The sequence below is a fragment of the Dendropsophus ebraccatus genome, chromosome 5 (genome assembly GCF_027789765.1).
Source record: "Dendropsophus ebraccatus isolate aDenEbr1 chromosome 5, aDenEbr1.pat, whole genome shotgun sequence".
NCBI lineage: Eukaryota > Metazoa > Chordata > Amphibia > Anura > Hylidae > Dendropsophus > Dendropsophus ebraccatus.
In genome coordinates, this window is record NC_091458.1 from 81138790 (window position 1) to 81156251 (window position 17462).

The 17462-nt window shown below is 43.2% G+C and overlaps 1 protein-coding gene across 2 annotated transcripts in view; it reads right to left on the reverse strand.

The window, feature by feature from the left end:
* TBC1D4 (TBC1 domain family member 4) overlaps positions 1-17462 on the reverse strand; it is a 116099-nt gene that overhangs the window by 43751 nt on the left and 54886 nt on the right. For both annotated transcript variants that reach the window (XM_069970622.1, XM_069970621.1), the window contains exon 2: positions 516-1109. In XM_069970622.1, coding sequence (XP_069826723.1) covers positions 516-1109 — 594 coding nt within the window. The remainder of the gene's footprint in view (positions 1-515; positions 1110-17462) is intronic.

The window sequence follows — 17462 nt, forward strand, 5'->3', positions numbered from 1 at the left end:
CAGGGATACCAAGAGCCTCTATTTAGATGCTGTGTCCATAGTGCCCTTATCTGGATGCAGCAGTGATCACGCATGCACATTGCTGCTCCACTTACACTGTATGGTACAAGTAAAGTTGGTAAAGTACAGCACTCCGCTATCAACAATAGTTCCATAGAATTTGAACAGAGCAGCAATGCATATACTGTGCTGCACGCAGTGCTGGGACAAGAACAGAAAGCTGGAGGAGACCGGGAGCATGGACAGGTAATGTATGAACAGTTTAGGGCAAGGGCTGCACGGACATTGTTAACAATGTCCGTGCAGCCCTTGCCAAACGATAATCGAGCCATGTAAAAGGACCACTAAACAAGTGCCAATATTGGCGCTCTTTTACACTACTGACCGGGCAGCCATTGGCCCATGTAAGAGGGCCCTTACACTTTTACCCTTTGTGCAATGCTTACAGCCAGAAGATGGGCTCAGTTCAGCAACAGCACATGTAAATGTACAGTTGAGCCTATGGTTTTACATACCTGAAAGAGCATTGTTCTGTTCTTTTCAGAGTCTGATGGTTGTACATGGCTTGGTGCACTTGCATGTCTTCTTCTAGACTGTATCTTTCCATCATAAACCTTCTTTTGAATAGTAACACTACTACATCGGGACCTAAACTCCTGCTGGTCCTCAAAGCCTGAGTCTTCAAGAATCCTCTCAGGAAAAGAAACCCGCATACCAGCAAGATTGCTCTGACTACCTACTGTAAATATCCCTGAATGGTTCCTAGAGGCCGGATTGGCATTAGAGTCAGTGTCCAGTTCTTGAAATGTACAATCAGATGGAGAAATTGGGTCATAGATCTCAGCCAATGTGAGGTCACCGCTGGAGTCCACACTGCGTTGCTCACTCAGCAGTTTCAGGCGCTGGCGTTCATGCAGAGAAAATTTCTCAATACAGTCATCAATAAGAGTTGAAGGAGCATTTTTATGAGCAATAACAACCTTCCCACAATATAAAACCTCAAACTTCTGTGAGTTATAAAAGGCATCTTCGCTGTCTTTGCTTGGCTTTGAATCCTCCTTCAGGGCAACTTTGGAAACCTGCCGAATGCTGCTGATGACTGTGGAGACCTGAACAGAAACAAGGCACAGAAATTAGGCACACATATAGAAATAGGCGAAAAACAGTCATTATTTACTGCTCAGACTGAGCTCACACAGTATTGTGGTGAGTATTTGGCTATAGTCAAATATGGACCAAATACTGAAAGTGCTGTGCTCCATCATTTACTTACACTGATATCTGCAGCATAAAATCTGCTGCAGAGAAAAATTAAATGTTTTTTTTTTCACAAACCCGCCCCCAGGTTGTGTGTGCTATTACAACTCTATTTACACAGAGAGATGTGCAGCCAATAAGCGAGGAGTTTTACCGCCGCACAAAAGATCAAATGAGCCAACGAGTGGGCCTAAATCTGAGAATAAATGTAATACATCATGACTTAAGACCTTTTTAGGGTGCATTTACACAGAGAGAGATTTATCTGAAGATTTTTGAAGCCAAAGCCAGGAACAGACTATAAACAGAGAACAGGTCATAAGGAAAGACTGGATTTCTCCTCTTTTCAAATCCATTTGGCTTTGGCTTTAAAAATCTGATAAATCGCTGTGTAAATGCACCATTACATAGGCTGATTATTGGCTATAAAGCGTTCCTTGGAACACTTGTGAGCGATAATCGACTTGTTTAAGGGCCCTTTTACACAGAAAGATTATCTGACAAGATTATCTGCCAAAGATTTGAAGCCAAAACCAGGAACAGACTATAAACAGAGATCAGGTCATACATGAAAGCCTGAGATTTCTCCCCTTTTCAAATCCAGTCCTGGCTTTGGCTTCAAATCTTTGGCAGATAATGTCAGATAATCTTTCTGTGTAAAAGGGCCCTAAAAGGCCTTTAAGTCATAATGTATTACAGAATTAGGCCCAATTCACACATCCATATATTCTGCCCACAATTGTCAGTAATTGTGGACAGATTGCTAACCCAAAGATTTCTATGGCCCTATTCACACATCTGTAGTTGTTACAGATCCATGATAGGGGCCATGATCAGTATCACCCATTAATATCATTGGTTACATGCAAACTACAGTTGTTATTCTGTAATTTAGTATCCAGAATTGCGGACAGGACTACGAATGTGCAAATGTACAGTAATCTGTATCTTAAAAGCAGAAATTAACCTACAATGGCTGAATCTTGTCTATGGTTAGCTATAATTTTTCTGCCGTTCTGAAAGGTCACATGCCAAGTCCATAACTACTAACAACAAACTCAGATCCTCCTAGTGGTAATTCCTCCTAAGGGTATGTTCACACTGAGTAAATTGGGTGGGATTCCGCGACTGTTCCTCACTCATCTGTCTGGCTACCTGATCATTTGTTTTGGATTTTATTTGGATTTGGATGGTAAAGTGCTGTGGGAATTATTATCATTCCTATTATTAAATAGTGTGCAACACTACAGCCTGCAGATGGCGCTAAGTACATATGTCTTTATTACATATTACATTTTACAAGTTAACATGATTCTCCAGGGTCCACTTACTAATGATTCCCTAATAATCTTTCACAGATTCCGAGAATAAAGGGGTGCAGTGCTGATTTAGTGCCATGAGCTGTGTACACTCATTCATTCATTTGTATGGTTCTTAATGTCATCACTATATGATCCTTTAAAGGGATATTCCATTCAAACATAACTTTTGATATGTTGCTGCCCATGAAGAGACTAAGAATTTATTCCATTTGTGTCATTATCTATTCAGTCTCCTTCCCCCAGTTCTGAGCTGCTGCTTTCTGCTGAAGACAAAAAAAGAGTGTGAGCCTTTCTCTCTGTCTCCCCTCCTCTCTGGGAGCTCTGGGAGTCGGGTCATGACATCACCATTTTATCCAGGAAGTGAAGCCTTGATGCAGTAGTAAGTGCTATACGAAATACAATACTTTAATAAACATTTTTCCTGGACTTCTTCTTAATTAAACTACTTTACAAATGAAGAAAGTCTTTGTAAGGAAGAAAAATAAAGTGTAAGTGAATAATCTGTTGTGTACTAATCCAATGGTTTCCTTCAGTTAGGCTACATTGCATCTGTTGTCATTGATAAGGAGGGAGGGGGCAGTATGTTAAACATGCTACTAGGAACCATGACACTGCTGCTGCAGACATGGATACAGGTAGTGTCAGGGTACGGTCACACAGGATGGATAATAGTTGTGGATATCCTTTAGGTAAGCTTATGCAATAATTGTTACATTATAAGAAATGAAAAAATAAAATGACTGTAATGCTAGGTCTGCCACATATGTATGACTGTAATGCTAGGTCTGCCACATATGTATGACTGTAATGCTAGGCCTGCCACATATGTATGACTGTAATGCTAGGCCTGCCACATATGTATGACTGTAATGCTAGGCCAGCCACATATGTATGACTGTAATGCTAGGTCTGCCACATATGTATGACTGTAATGCTAGGGCTGCCACATATGTATGACTGTAATGCTAGGCCTGCCACATATGTATGACTGTAATGCTAGGTCTGCCACATATGTATGACTGTAATGCTAGGTCTGCCACATATGTATGACTGTAATGCTAGGTCTGCCACATACAGTATGTATATACTGACTGTAATGCTAGGTCTGCCACATATGTATGACTGTAATGCTAGGTCTGCCACATACGTATGACTGTAATGCTAGGTCTGCCACATATGTATGACTGTAATGCTAGACCTGCCACATATATTTCTCCTAACCTTAAGGCCCTATTCCACAGAACGATTATCGGCTGTATTTGCCCGATATCGGCTGTTACGGCCTATAATCATCCCATGGAATAGGAGGAAACGATCAGCTGACATCGTTCATGTCAGCTGATCGTTGAAGTCATTTGTCTTTCAACATGTGAAAGACAAACGACTTATATAGCAGCGATCTGCTGCCGCCGCTCCGTGGCTTAGGAGCGGCGGAAGCAGACTGCCGATATATTCTATGGGCTGCCTGGACGATCAGTGATCACCCGGGCGATTGAATGCTTTTTGAATGCAGATAATGACATATTTGCCTAATAACACCAATTACAAAGTTAATTAAAATCTTAAAATCGCCTGTACTATTGATTTCTGCAAAAAAAATAAAAAAATATGACAGTGACATTTTAACAAGCATACTCAACTTAGAATAGTGTCTGTCATAGGGTCAGGCTCTGAGAACAGGTGTCTACTGGATGTGCAGCGTGTCCATCAGACAGCTAGGAGTGGGGCACAGGATAGTCCACAGTGGAAGCAATCACTGTCTCCGGATCTGCTTGTGCATTGTGTCCCCAAAAATACCCCTTATGACCTAGAGGCATACACACTGTGCAGTATATGCTTTGATATGTAGGGCAGGATATAGGAAGAACATTTACAGTATTTATGTACTGTAGCTACAAAAAGTAGCGAATGAAGAACGTGGCATAACCTGACAGGGTTTTCCAGCTTTCCAGCACTCAGCATGCCACTTCATGCCATGAAACAGCTGTTCTTTCCTGTAATACAGGCAGACAGGCCCCTGGCAACATTCAATAGAGGAGCAAGTCTAGTTAGGATCAAATCTAGAAGGATGATACAATAAGACATTCAGTACTGTCTAAGAAGCCCTATATCTCAGACTAAACCAGACACAATACTAGGTCAAGTAATAAGGACAGAAACGCAGCATGTTACATCTGAACATAACCTCTGAGACAGAGGAGTAGCCATAAAATCATATTCATTCCAAATCTAAAAACATAAAACAGATCACTTAAACATGAAAGCAGATAAGTCTCTAAAAAATGTCGAAATAAACTGAAATAGGTTGAGTATCTATTCTCTGGGCATAGTAGGGAAATGTAGTGAAGGTTAAAGGGGTAGTGCGGTCTTAAAAATTTTTCACTAAATAACAAACATTACAAAGTTATACAACTTTGTATTGTATGTTATGTAAGTGAATGCCCCCCTTCCCTGTATCCCCCCACCCCTGGAAATGTGGTGCAGTAAACTCACCAGATTACTGTCGACCCCGGCCGCCATCTTGGGTCGAACAATGTCATCTTCGGGAGGCCGGCCGAACCACTAAAGCCGTCCCTCATGCTGGCCCACTTCTGCCGTGTCACCAGCTGCTCAGCCGCGATTGGCTGAGCACAGTTATGCTCAGCCAATCGCACTTCCACCCTTTAATGTCTATTGTTAAAAACATCTCCTCATTGGACAATCCCTACGTGTTAGCAGGATCTTATTTGCTGGGACCCCAGTGATCAGCTGTGAACATGAGGAACCTGGCAGTGAGCACTGAATGTCTCCAAATGGCTGCTTGGTGTCAACACAGCAAACAATTTAGCTATGTTCACACTATGTATAAACAGTGACTGTCGTTTGACACGGTATTTGTTTGCGGTGTCAAACAACTGCGCTGTTTGACATGTTCCTTAGGCAGTTATTACCACATCCGCCGCAGGAACATCTTTTTATTTTATTTGGATTGTGGGCACATTTGGGTCTGCCTGCAATCCAATTAACCATTCAAGTCCATGCAATGTACAGCTGTAAAAAGTACCAAACATTATGTCAACCGAGATGGAACAATGGCCGCTGATCCTGCATTAGCAGCTGCAAATAATTGACTAGTCAGCCCCTAGTGCTTCAGGCTGGACCGGTGCCCAGGAATAGACCAGTGCCGTGCGTAGGAAACAGGTAGTGGTTGAAAAGGGGACCACGCCGTGCTGGTCTATTCATGTAAAAAAGCTATGTACCTGATGGTATATTCACTTTGAGGTAAGAACGGTTGTTGTTTAAAACGCCAACAATGCCCATTCTTGCCTTAAAAAATAGCCTAAAAACACAAAAAATAAATAATATAAATACAGCAAACAATGAAAAGATAGTTTTGGCAGCATATCGGGACACATGTACAGCAGAAATACTGTACATTAATAAATAGAAATGTAGATTTAACAAGCTCCAACATTCTGTGTTCCTGTAAAACAATGAAGCATGTAACTAATGAGGGAAATGTATTCACCTTCCTATTGACTTTAGCTGTATAAACAAGGCTGCTAATATCACATGACCAAAGGATATATGCCAGGACCTCGTGTACCTATAAGCCACAGTGTTATGCCAAATGTCCTTCATTTAACATCAGCAAACACAAGCACGGCCTAATAGATTAGACTGAGTATTCTGCACAGCTACAAAACAGCACAAAAATCCCTAATACAGAATGTGTACAGGAGACATAACTACACTGCGTACTGTCTTCCACATAGGTGGCTGAGGTGCACAGACATAGAATACCATCATTACTGGAATATAGATAAAGGGCTGCTAGGTGTAATGCGGCTATACGTCACTGCCAGCATGTATAAACCCATTAAAAACTACAGTATTGTGGTATCATGCACGTGGAAAAGCCTTATATATGGGGGCGATGCATTGGCACATAAAGTCTTTATGCCTCTGTGTTACAGAACTGTAGGTACTTCATGGGCTGAAACCATATTGTCCACTATAAGCATTTCTTTCTGCAGGCTGCTGACATTTTTTTTTATAAATTGTTTATTTTTGAAAGATTTTTTCCAATAAAACATACAATCGAACAACCAGAAAAAGGTATCTCTGAACACCAAAAAAAGAATTAGACATACGAGCAATAGTGTGAGGGTGCTGCATCAAACCACAACCGGAGACAGCCAGTATACATGACATTAAACCATAAATCACTCATATAGCAATGAAATAACGTTCCAATAGGGGTGAAAAAACCCCAACAGCAAAACTATAGCAAACACATTAAAACACGAAGACAGGGGAAGACAGGACATCGACAAACCATAAACCTGGGGAGGGGAAGGGGGGGGGAGCATAATAGGAAAACCAACAAGAAGAAAGAGGAGTAGAGCAAACTATTTCTCACTAGGAGGGAAGTCAGGTGGTCGGAACATTAAAGGATCTATCATAGTACTCATCCCATAGGGACCATATTTTTTGACATTTCTCCATCCGGAGATCTTGCGCTGCCGTCATCATTTCCATCCTTTTAATTTCCAGTATACGAGCAATGAGTTCAGCCGCAGTGGGTATGGAAGTCTGTTTCCAATATTTGGCCAGCAGACATTTCGCGGCCGTCAGTACATGGAGGAGCAGTCTGGCTGTATCTTTAGACATAGTACATTCAGAAGAAATATCATGGGATCCAGTGGAAGAACTGCACCAAGGACTGCAGCCAGTAGGCCCTGTACACCCCCCCAGAAGGGGCCTAGCCTCGGACAATCCCAAAAAATATGTTGAAGTGAGCCAACTGCAGAAAGGCATCTCCAACAAGTGGAGGGGGTCTCTGGGTATAGACGATGGAGCAGTTCTGGGGTATGATACCAATCAAATAAAATTTTATATTGATTTTCCCTAAAGGAGACACAGGAAGAGGATTTTGCCGCTTGTGACCAAATGACCTGCCACATAGGGGGAGGTATCCGTCTCCCAAGGTATGTCTCCCACTTGGCCATGTAGGCATGCGACACCTCTTGACCTTCCGGGGAAGTTGTGAGCAAAGCATAAATAGAGGAAATCAGGCCACTGTTAGAAGGGTTATACTTGCAAAGCCTTTCGAAGGCCGTGCTGACATTTAGCTGTGCCTTACGCAAATAAGATATTTTTTACCTCAAAACAGCCATACAAACATGACAATGGCTCCTCTCATGTACAATAACCATTACATGGCAAATCAATAAAATAAGGCTAAGCTCTGCCTGGTAAGTCTGTATTTAAGTGGCCCACTTCATTATGGAGATTGTGCCTAACCTGGTAATACAGTGGTACCTTGGTTTAAGAGTAACTTGGTTTAAGAGCATTTTGGTTAAGAGCTCACAATTTTTCAAAATTGTGACTTGGATTAAGAGCATTGCTTTGGTTTAAGAGCTCCCTGTACTGGGTGAGAGTGCAAGTGGGGGAGTGGCATGGTCTGCATAGCGGGGTCTACAGCACTTTACTCTGACCCAGGAAGTATCCCTCACCTTCCAAATCATAGCAGATCCACTTCAGGCTGAGGCTTGCATAAGGGGACAGGACTGTGGAGGTAATCTCACCATAGCTGTAACCCCTCTCTCCCTAGATTTATGTGCCAACATATGTCCTGCTCATTCCTTCATGCTCCCTGCAGTCTGTCAGTCCTGATTGGTCCATACTGAACATACACCCCTTCCCTATTGCTGTCATGTGACCACACAGACCTCTGACAGCAGCCCTGCTTCTCTATTCTAGCCTGTTGTACTTCGCTACTGCATTATGGTGATCTGCATCTCCATCCTGTATCTACAACCTGCTGCTGTGTTTTCAGTATATTCCACATTCTGATTGCTATAATGTACAGTAACTTATAACATATTCAGCTGTTTCTAAATGTTTGTTTCATTTGTCTTACATGGTATTCAGAATAAAAAATCATTATTTTTGGGGTGTGGAACCAATTGTCTACATTTCAATGACTCCTTATGGGAAAATGGGAAAATTTGCTTTGGTTTAAGAGTGGATTTGGATTACAAGCATGGCCCTGGAACGAATTATGCTCGTAATCCATGGCACCACTGTATCTCCCTATAGTGCACAGGGCACTGGGGACAAAGGGGCATTTCTTACCTTTATCCTTGCCGCCATTTTTGGGCAGTTTGACTTTAAAATGTAATGCTAATAAGATGGTTTAGTGCACTGGAAGCAGAACTACCACCCCCAGTGCACCGATTCACCCCCTACGGAGTGAACCTTCTCACATTACCCCGGAGATTCTGCACAATTCAGATAAGAGAGACAGACTGTGTCAATCAAAAGGACTTTTACAATTCTGCAGTTAAAAGAGAAGTCTGTTGAAAATTTTAATTAAAGTATTATATTTTCCTCCAAATGCAAATCACCAACTTATTACGGGAAATGCTTATAAAGTGCTTTTTTTCCTGCACTTACTACTGCATCAAGGCTTCACTTCCTGGATAAAATGGTGATGTCACGACCCGACTCGCAGAGCTGTGCGGGCTGTGGCTGCTGGAGACGATGATGGCAGAGGGATGCTCAGTGTCCCTCCAGTGCCCTGTGTGCCTCAGTGTTCCCCTGCCATCATCCTCTCCAGCAGCCACAGCCCACACAGCTCTGGGAGTCGGGTCGTGACATCACCATGTTATCCAGGAAGTGAAGCCTTGAAGCAGTACTAAGTGCAGGGAAAAAAAAGCTGTTTATAAGCATTTCCCGTAATAAGTGTATATTGGTGATTTGTATTTTGGGGGGCAATACAATAGATTAATAAAAAATTTCACTAGACTTCACCTTTAAAGGGTGCGGCGCTAAGAAATTATTCACAAAATAACACACATCACAAAGTTATACAAGTTATATGTGAATCCCCCACCCCCGCACGTGGACCCAGAAGTGTAGTGTACCATACAATGCATACCCGACGCGCGTCGTCCCCGACCCCGATCTTCTGTCAACTACGTAATCTTCAGGAGGCCGGCCGAATCGCTGCAGCCGTCCCTGATGCCGCCCCCCCTCTGCCGCGTCATCGGCTGCTCAGCCACGATTGTCTGAGAATAACTGTGCTCAGCCAATCACGGCTGAGCAGCTGATGACGCGTCCTTGCTTTGTCTGTTCTTAATAGGAATCTGTCAGCACCTGAGGTGCTGACACTGTGCATTGACAGTTTCGTAGTTAGCAGGTTACCTTTGTCTTAGCTCTCGGGGGAGGGGACGCTGCACAATTTCATATCTTATGGTGCATACACACAATCTGTGTCACATGTGTCACACCATCACCAACTTTCAAATAGTATGGGAGCTCCCGGTATCATATTATTCCTGATGCGGGGAGCTCAGAGATACACTCTGCAGGACACAGTCTGTACTAAGGACAGTTTGTGGAGAGTGATTGAACGCACCCTAAGGCTGGGTTCACACACAGTATATTTCAGGCAGTACTTGGTCCTCATGTCAGGTCCTCATGGCAACCAAAACCAGGAGTGGATTGATAACACAGAAAGGCTATGTCCACAAAATAATGTAATTGAGTGGATGGTCGTCATTTAATGGCAAATATTTGCTGTTATTTTATAACAACGGATGTTATATTGAAATATTGGCCGTTATTTACCGTTATATGGCGGCCATCCACTCAATTTCAACATTATGTGAACATAGCCTTTCTGTGTTTTCAATCCACTCCTGGTTTTGGTTGCCATGAGGACCTGACATGAGGACCAAATACTGCCTGAAATATACTGTGTGTGAACCCAGCCCTAGACTGTAATCAAGTGTGTAATCACGTGTCAAAGGGTTTTACCACTTTTTCTCCATAAATATGCTGCGCCATGGCCTCTTGCACACTCGTGCCAGCCTCCATGTTCAAGCATGTGCCAAAGCTCTTCTCTTCATTGTTCGTACAGGCACCACAGACCAGGGAAGTGGCGCAGGGGCCCACAGTCAGGACACTCAGTGTGCATGCACCCCTCCCACTGTCTATGGTGCCTGTGGGAACAACAAAGAGAAGAGGCGCTCAGCCTCACCACAACTCCTCTTTGATACTTGAGCAACCCCTAACCTCGAGAGCTAAGGCAAAGGTACCCTACTAACCAGTAAACGGTCACTTAATGCACACTGTCAGCAGCTCGGGTCAGCTCCAGGTGCTGACAGATTCCCTTTAAGAGTCCAGTGCACAGTGCCCTCACTGAGCACTAAGAGTTGACTGATCTGTTAACATGACAGGTTCTCTATAACACTCTGCAAGTTATAGACACTCTACACCCAGCATCATCTCCAATCAGTCCCCTCTTCTGGCCAAACAGTGAAACACAAGTGCCCTGTATATGCCAATGCTCCTGTCACAGGTAATCTTGGTACATGCCGCAAGCATGTTTCCTAAGCAGTGCTACAGGTGTGGAGAGAAAACTACATGTCAGCAGATTTTTCCATAACAAGTTTATGCTTGAAACCTGTAGCTTTAGTACTGAATAGTCCTCCAGTTCCAGTGTGGCATTGCTCCCCTGCTACATCCGTTCTGCTTCACTCTTCACCCAACAACAGAAGTGATCCTATTCTTCAGTCTGTCTCCCCGGCTGCCATTACTCTGCTTACTAAAATACGTCACCTCTCTCTATCCTACGGTATCTTTCCCTTCTCTTGTAACCTTGCTGCCATACTACTGAAAAAAACCATCATCTGTCCTGCACTGCTAACTACTGCCCCATTTATAATCCATTCACCTTTAAACTCCCTACTCCCCCCTAATCCATTCCATATCTCTATATAACTCTCTATATGACACCTTACAGTCTGAGCTCCACACGGTGCACAGAGGCAAATGCAGAATAATTAAAGGTCCTTTAAAAATAACAGACCTCAGCAGTCACCTGCCGTGCATACTGGTATACGGGACATCACTCTTGGTAAATAGACAAAGGCTGGCACAGAACCACCGGAAGTGTATGGCCACTTTCTCAGCTTTGGAAGCATAAAGAAGTCAATGGGGGGAAGGGAGGAGATGTGAGTATTTGTAATACAACACCAGAAATACACAGAAAAGAGGGGATGTGGTCTCTCACAGGGGGTGGCAGAATGGAAATATGTGATGTATCACACTACATCCCCACAGTAAGCTTACAACCTAACAGCAAGGTCCACTCAGCCTACACCAAATTATGTAAAAAAACAAACCAATTAATATACAGTATCTGTTGTTTCATGGACCAGGCACTGCCACCATGGTTTCCATTGTAAGGGAAACCAATGTCACACCAAGTGGTATGACCAGAGCCCACTTTCACATGTCAGTGTTACACTGCCCATAATTACAGATCAATATTTACGAAAAGTATAGTACCCATTGATTTGAATGGACCCTTACATATCTGTAGCTGCTACAGATCCATACAAGGATTACAATCAATGATTACATCCGAATGCCGTCCATAGTTGCGGCTCTGCAATTATGGACTGGATTACTGATTTGTGAATAGGGCCTCATCTTGTTGTCGTTATGCAGTTCATGTCATGTATGTCTAGCGAGTCCAACTCTAAAATACTTCACCTTGAAATCATTTTATTGATAAAATCTACCATAAGGCTACATTAATATATTTGACATGTGAAATTAGCCTTCGAAAAAAGACATTGGATAGGTTAATAGCTAAGTGTATCATTTACACCAGCCTCTGCTGTCAGTCCTGTTGGCATCTTTACAGAATGTCCATTACTGTGCCCTATGTTAGCAACAATGTCACTTAGCTGATAACAGGCCCAGCAAAGAGTGAAATCAGCAACAAGCTCTTCCCATATAACCACCTGAACATTACATCTCAGCCAATTGTTCCTATATGAAAACATAGAGCATCTAATGGACAAGAAGTAATTGAATTTATTTCATCCTCAGACTGACACAATGACATCAGCGCCAGCAATTAGGACAGTGAACATCTGCCGGCAAACAAGAGCTATGTCTTGGAGGTAATGGCTCTGACAGCCAATCTGTGAAGGCTTTAACCTTTTACATGCTTATTGGATACAACATTGTGGCTTGGCATAGGAGAAAAAGCATTAAGGGTACAAACACATACACTGTATATGCAGCAGGTCTGCAGCAGATTTGATGGTGAAGACTTGATGCTGTGTTCAGTTATTTAGATCTAATCTGCTGCGTATTTGCTGCGTATCGGAGCAGTAAATACGCTGCGTATATGGTGTGTGTGTTTGTACCCTTAGTGTTTGCTTTCTTCCATTACATACAGCTTATATTGTGTCAGAATACTAGGAGTAAAGCTAGGTCATATACATATTAGCAAGCTTAGTGCAGACAATTCTGTTGGAGGTCAGTAAAATAAATACAAATACATCCTGCCACTTGTCTGGAGAACATGTCACATCCAATTGCTTCGGTAAAGACATTAGGGAATATAATGCGCTTGGAAATGTCCAGTCATAGAAAACCCTGCGAGATCAAATTATAACCAAGTTCCCATAAGAAAGCAGGTAATTCCCTTTTCCATTAAAAGGGGTTGATCAAGCAGGGTAATCCCTGTCCATATGTCTTACTAGAGCTAGCAGATGTCGTCCCATAGAGCCTCCCCCCCCCCATGAGTCAGAATGCATTATGTATACATATCCTCGCATTACATGGTTGGTCATTACAGGTTATTGAAGACTTGCAGCAATCTCCTCAATGTGGTTAACTTTGAGGCAGCCAAAGACTGGATCCCTGCTAAATATATTTTTTTTTCTGAAGAGAGAGAAAGTGTTGTGTGCTAAGGTCATATGTGTAGTGTGCTAAGCTTATGAGTCTGATAAAAAAAAAACTCACAAGTGTGGGAAATTGGCTTAACACTCACTAGTTTATGCTTAAAGGGAATCTGTAAGCACCCCGGCCCCACCCGAGGCGGTGACAGTGTGCTGTAGCTGGAAGTCCCCTTGTGAGCATGGTGCCTTTTGGTGTCTCCTACTATGGTGTCTCCTACTATAATGAAGAGTGAAAGAGGAGTTGTGGCTCAGCGTTTGTCCTCCCTCTCCTTCATGAATAATCAACGCTACCCATCCTCCTGCTTGCTCAGCTGTCAGTCAGTATTTGCCAACGGAGGACTGACCTGCAATCAGATATAGTTGTAACTCCTAAGGGTCCTATTCCACGGGCCGAGAAGGGCCCGATCAACAATGTAAACGAGTGGCGATCTGCTAGATCGCCGCTCGTTTACTGGGCCTATTCCACGGCTCGATGATTGTTGAGCGAGGGCTGCAAGGACATCGTTACCGATGTCCTTGCAGCCCTTGCAGCAGCAGTAATACATTACCTGCAGGTCTTCTCTGCGCTGTCTTCATCCCAGGGTCCCGCGCACTCTATCTTCTGAATGGCTGGTCAGCTGACAGGCCACACTCAGCCAATCACAGGCCGCGGCGGTTCCAGCCTGTGATTGGCTGAGCGCTCCATCAGCTGACCGGCTAATCAGAAGATAGAGCGTGCGGGACCCTGGGATGAAGACAGCGCAGAGAAGCCTGGACAGGTAATGTATGATGATGCTGCTGCTGTCAAATCGTCGGTCGCCCGCCGCGCACCGCTATTCAACCGTAGCGATGAGCGGTGGGGGAACGATGATTTTAGGTATGGCCCTAAATGAACGATCAGCCGATGACACGATCATCGGCTGATCGTTCTCTCTATTTCACCGAACGATAATCGGCCCAAATGGGGCCGACCCGGCCGATTATCGTTACTGTGGAATAGGGCCAAACTGCAGGGCTCTAATCTCCTGTTCTGTTCTAGCACTGGCAAATGTAGTCTGTCCTTTCCTTTAAAAACTGTATTTTCACTGTATTCTTATACACATCAATGTCTATAGCATATTCCACTCATAAGGTCCAACAGACTGCTCTCTATTTGTGCTAGATGCATTTTTCTTTACTCCACAGCACATAAACCTCAGTGCCGTGTGGGAGGTAAGAAGTAAACACAAGACAAACATACTTTAGGTCTGCCTACGCTTCACGGCCCTTACAACCTGTTATTGTAAAAATCAGCACAAGCAATTGAATAGACTAATGCTGCATTTACACAGAACAATTATCGTGCGAATTTGCACGATAACGATTAAATTCGAACGATAATTGTACGTGTAAACGCTGCGAACGATCAAGCGACGAGCGGTAAATCATTCATTTTGATTTTTCAACAAGTTCTCAAATCGTCGTTGTTCGCAAAAAAAAAATCGCAAATCGTTTCCTGTAAACAGTCGTTCACTGATTTACCCTATGTGTGAGATGGGCTTAAGCGATCACAAAACGAATTTTCCGTAAGATATATCGTACCGTCTTAACGTTGATCGTTATGAAAAACACAGTTACTTCGATATCGTTAATTGTACGATCGGGCGAATTATCGCTCCGTGTAAACGTAGCATAACATTGGTCTCTACAGAGGAGAGAACAGAGCTCTGCATCTGGCCTGGAGAAAACACATTATAAAAGGGCAATGCGACCTTGAGGACTGAATTGGTCAGACAACACATTGGAACAAAACAGCCAAAAGATATTTATAACAGAGGTCACACTCTGGAAGGAAAAAACAAGGAAATACTACATGTTAGACTGAGTGAGAATCCCAGACACTTGAGTCTGCAACAGAAGTCACACGTGAATTATTTATATAGCCATGATCGCAGCCAAAATGGCAAATTTTTTTTGTTGGCTTCATTCACCCGGAAACCGAATTATATGTATAGACAAGGCGTATTTGTAAGAATACACTGTCATTTTACATTGGGCTATAACACTGGTGTAAAGAAGGGACAATCTATCAGATCCCTTAGTAAAGATTACAATGATAAAAAAATACAAAAAAAGAGTACTATTCACTGTATGTTCATTGTAGTGAACAGTGGATGAATGGGATGGAGTAAATGAACAATGCACAAATACAGCAGACTAGCCCCTGACAAGACCATGAAGCTGGCTGCACTGCAGCATCAGAGTAGGACTGGGTGATATGGTGAACAGTAAAATCTAACATTTAACATTATGGATGATTGTTCATTTAAAGGGGTTGTCCGGCGATAAAAAATTATTCACAGAATAACACACATTACAAAGTTATACAACTTTGTAATGTATGTTATGTCTGTGAATGGCCCCCTTCCCCGTGTTTCCCCCCACCCACGCTAGACCCGGAAGTGTGGTGCATTATACTCACCGCATCTCGTGTCGTCCACGGTCTCCGATCCTCAGCAGTGACGTCTTCTTCGGGAGGCCGTGGCCGCGTCATCAGCCGCTCAGCCGCGATTGGCTGAGCACAGTTATGCTCAGCCAATCGCGGCTGAGCTTCGGATGACGCTGCAGAGGGCGGCCGGCACTCGGGAAGATCCGCCGGCCTCCCGAAGAAGACGTCACTGCTGAGGATCGGAGACAGTGGTCGGCACGTGACAGGTAATGTATAGCGCACCACACTTCCGGGTACACGGGTGGGGGTGGTGGGACACGGGGAAGGGGGCCATTCACAGACATAACATACATTACAAAGTTGTATAACTTTGTAATGTGTGTTATTCTGTGAATAATTTTTTATCGCCGGACAACCCCTTTAAATCTTGATTTATTTTTTTTCTAAATAAACAGAAAATGTTTCTATTTGCAGACAGCCTCAGATGCCATTTTATTGGTGTTTAATGCAGCAACTGTGCTGCTTCACACTTCCATGTATGGTGTTTTAGTGCTGTTATTGTTATATACATTTAAAAAAATATATATATATTTTATAGTCTCTGTAGGTATAGGAGACATCAGGGCTGTAAGCCACGGTTCTGACTCCTCCATAAATAGCCAATTAGTCTCCACCCATTACATCCTTAACTCCTTAAAGACAGAGCCCTTTGATGCACGGATGTCCGGGTCAAATTAATGCAATGCAAACTAATGTCCCCCCCCCGCCTTCTAAGAGCCATAGCGCTTTTATTTTTCCACCTGCAGGGCTGGTTGAGGTGTAATTTCTTGCGCCATTATGCCTAGTTTTTATTAATATCATATAGGTGTAACAGAAAAATTGATTGCTTTTTCTTAATTTTTTTCTCATAAATAATTTAATACAATCAGCAATCCTGGTGTCCCCCCCCCCCCTTCCCCGTTTACCATGCGGGAACAATAATGTTATATTTTAATAGATCGGAAAATTCCGCACACATCAGAAGCCCCATCAGTGCAGGAACGTATATATGCATTCCTTCTGCACGGGGTATGTGCAGTAGGAACGTATATATACATATTACTGACGGGGTTAAAAACTCAGTACAAACTAAATATTCGGCGGCACACACAAAGAAAGCTGCTAACAAGGCCAGGTACAAGTGATACTCAGGTCAGACAGTTTTTTTTTTCCTTTTTTTCCTCACACTGTATTGAGTAATGTAAAGTTTGTTTAAACGTTACAGCAAGCTGGAGGATTTTCCTCAATATTAGAGCATGTGCACACTACAGAATTTCCATGGAGACTTCAAGCGGATTCTGCCGCCCAGCCTCCGCTTGAGGCTCCGCTTGGTCCATAGACTCAATGATATTTGCCGGCGAATTCCTCCATCCACCCAAAGAACTGGCATAAAAGAGAGCGAGAGAGAGAGAGAGAGAGACAGAGACAGAGAGTTTTCATTAGCTTTAGCAGAGGGAGATGACAATCTGCTGAGGTTCTCCTGTACTGGGAGATACCAAGTGTGAAGGGCGAACAACTTTGTAGAGACTAGGAGGCTAAGGGCCCTATTCCACCAGACGATTATCGTTCAGATTATCGCTAAATCGTTCGACTCTAAACGATAATCGTTCGGTTGAAATGCAGTTAACGATTAACGACCGAACGAGAAATTGTTGATCGCTTTATAAGACCTGGACCTATTTTTAT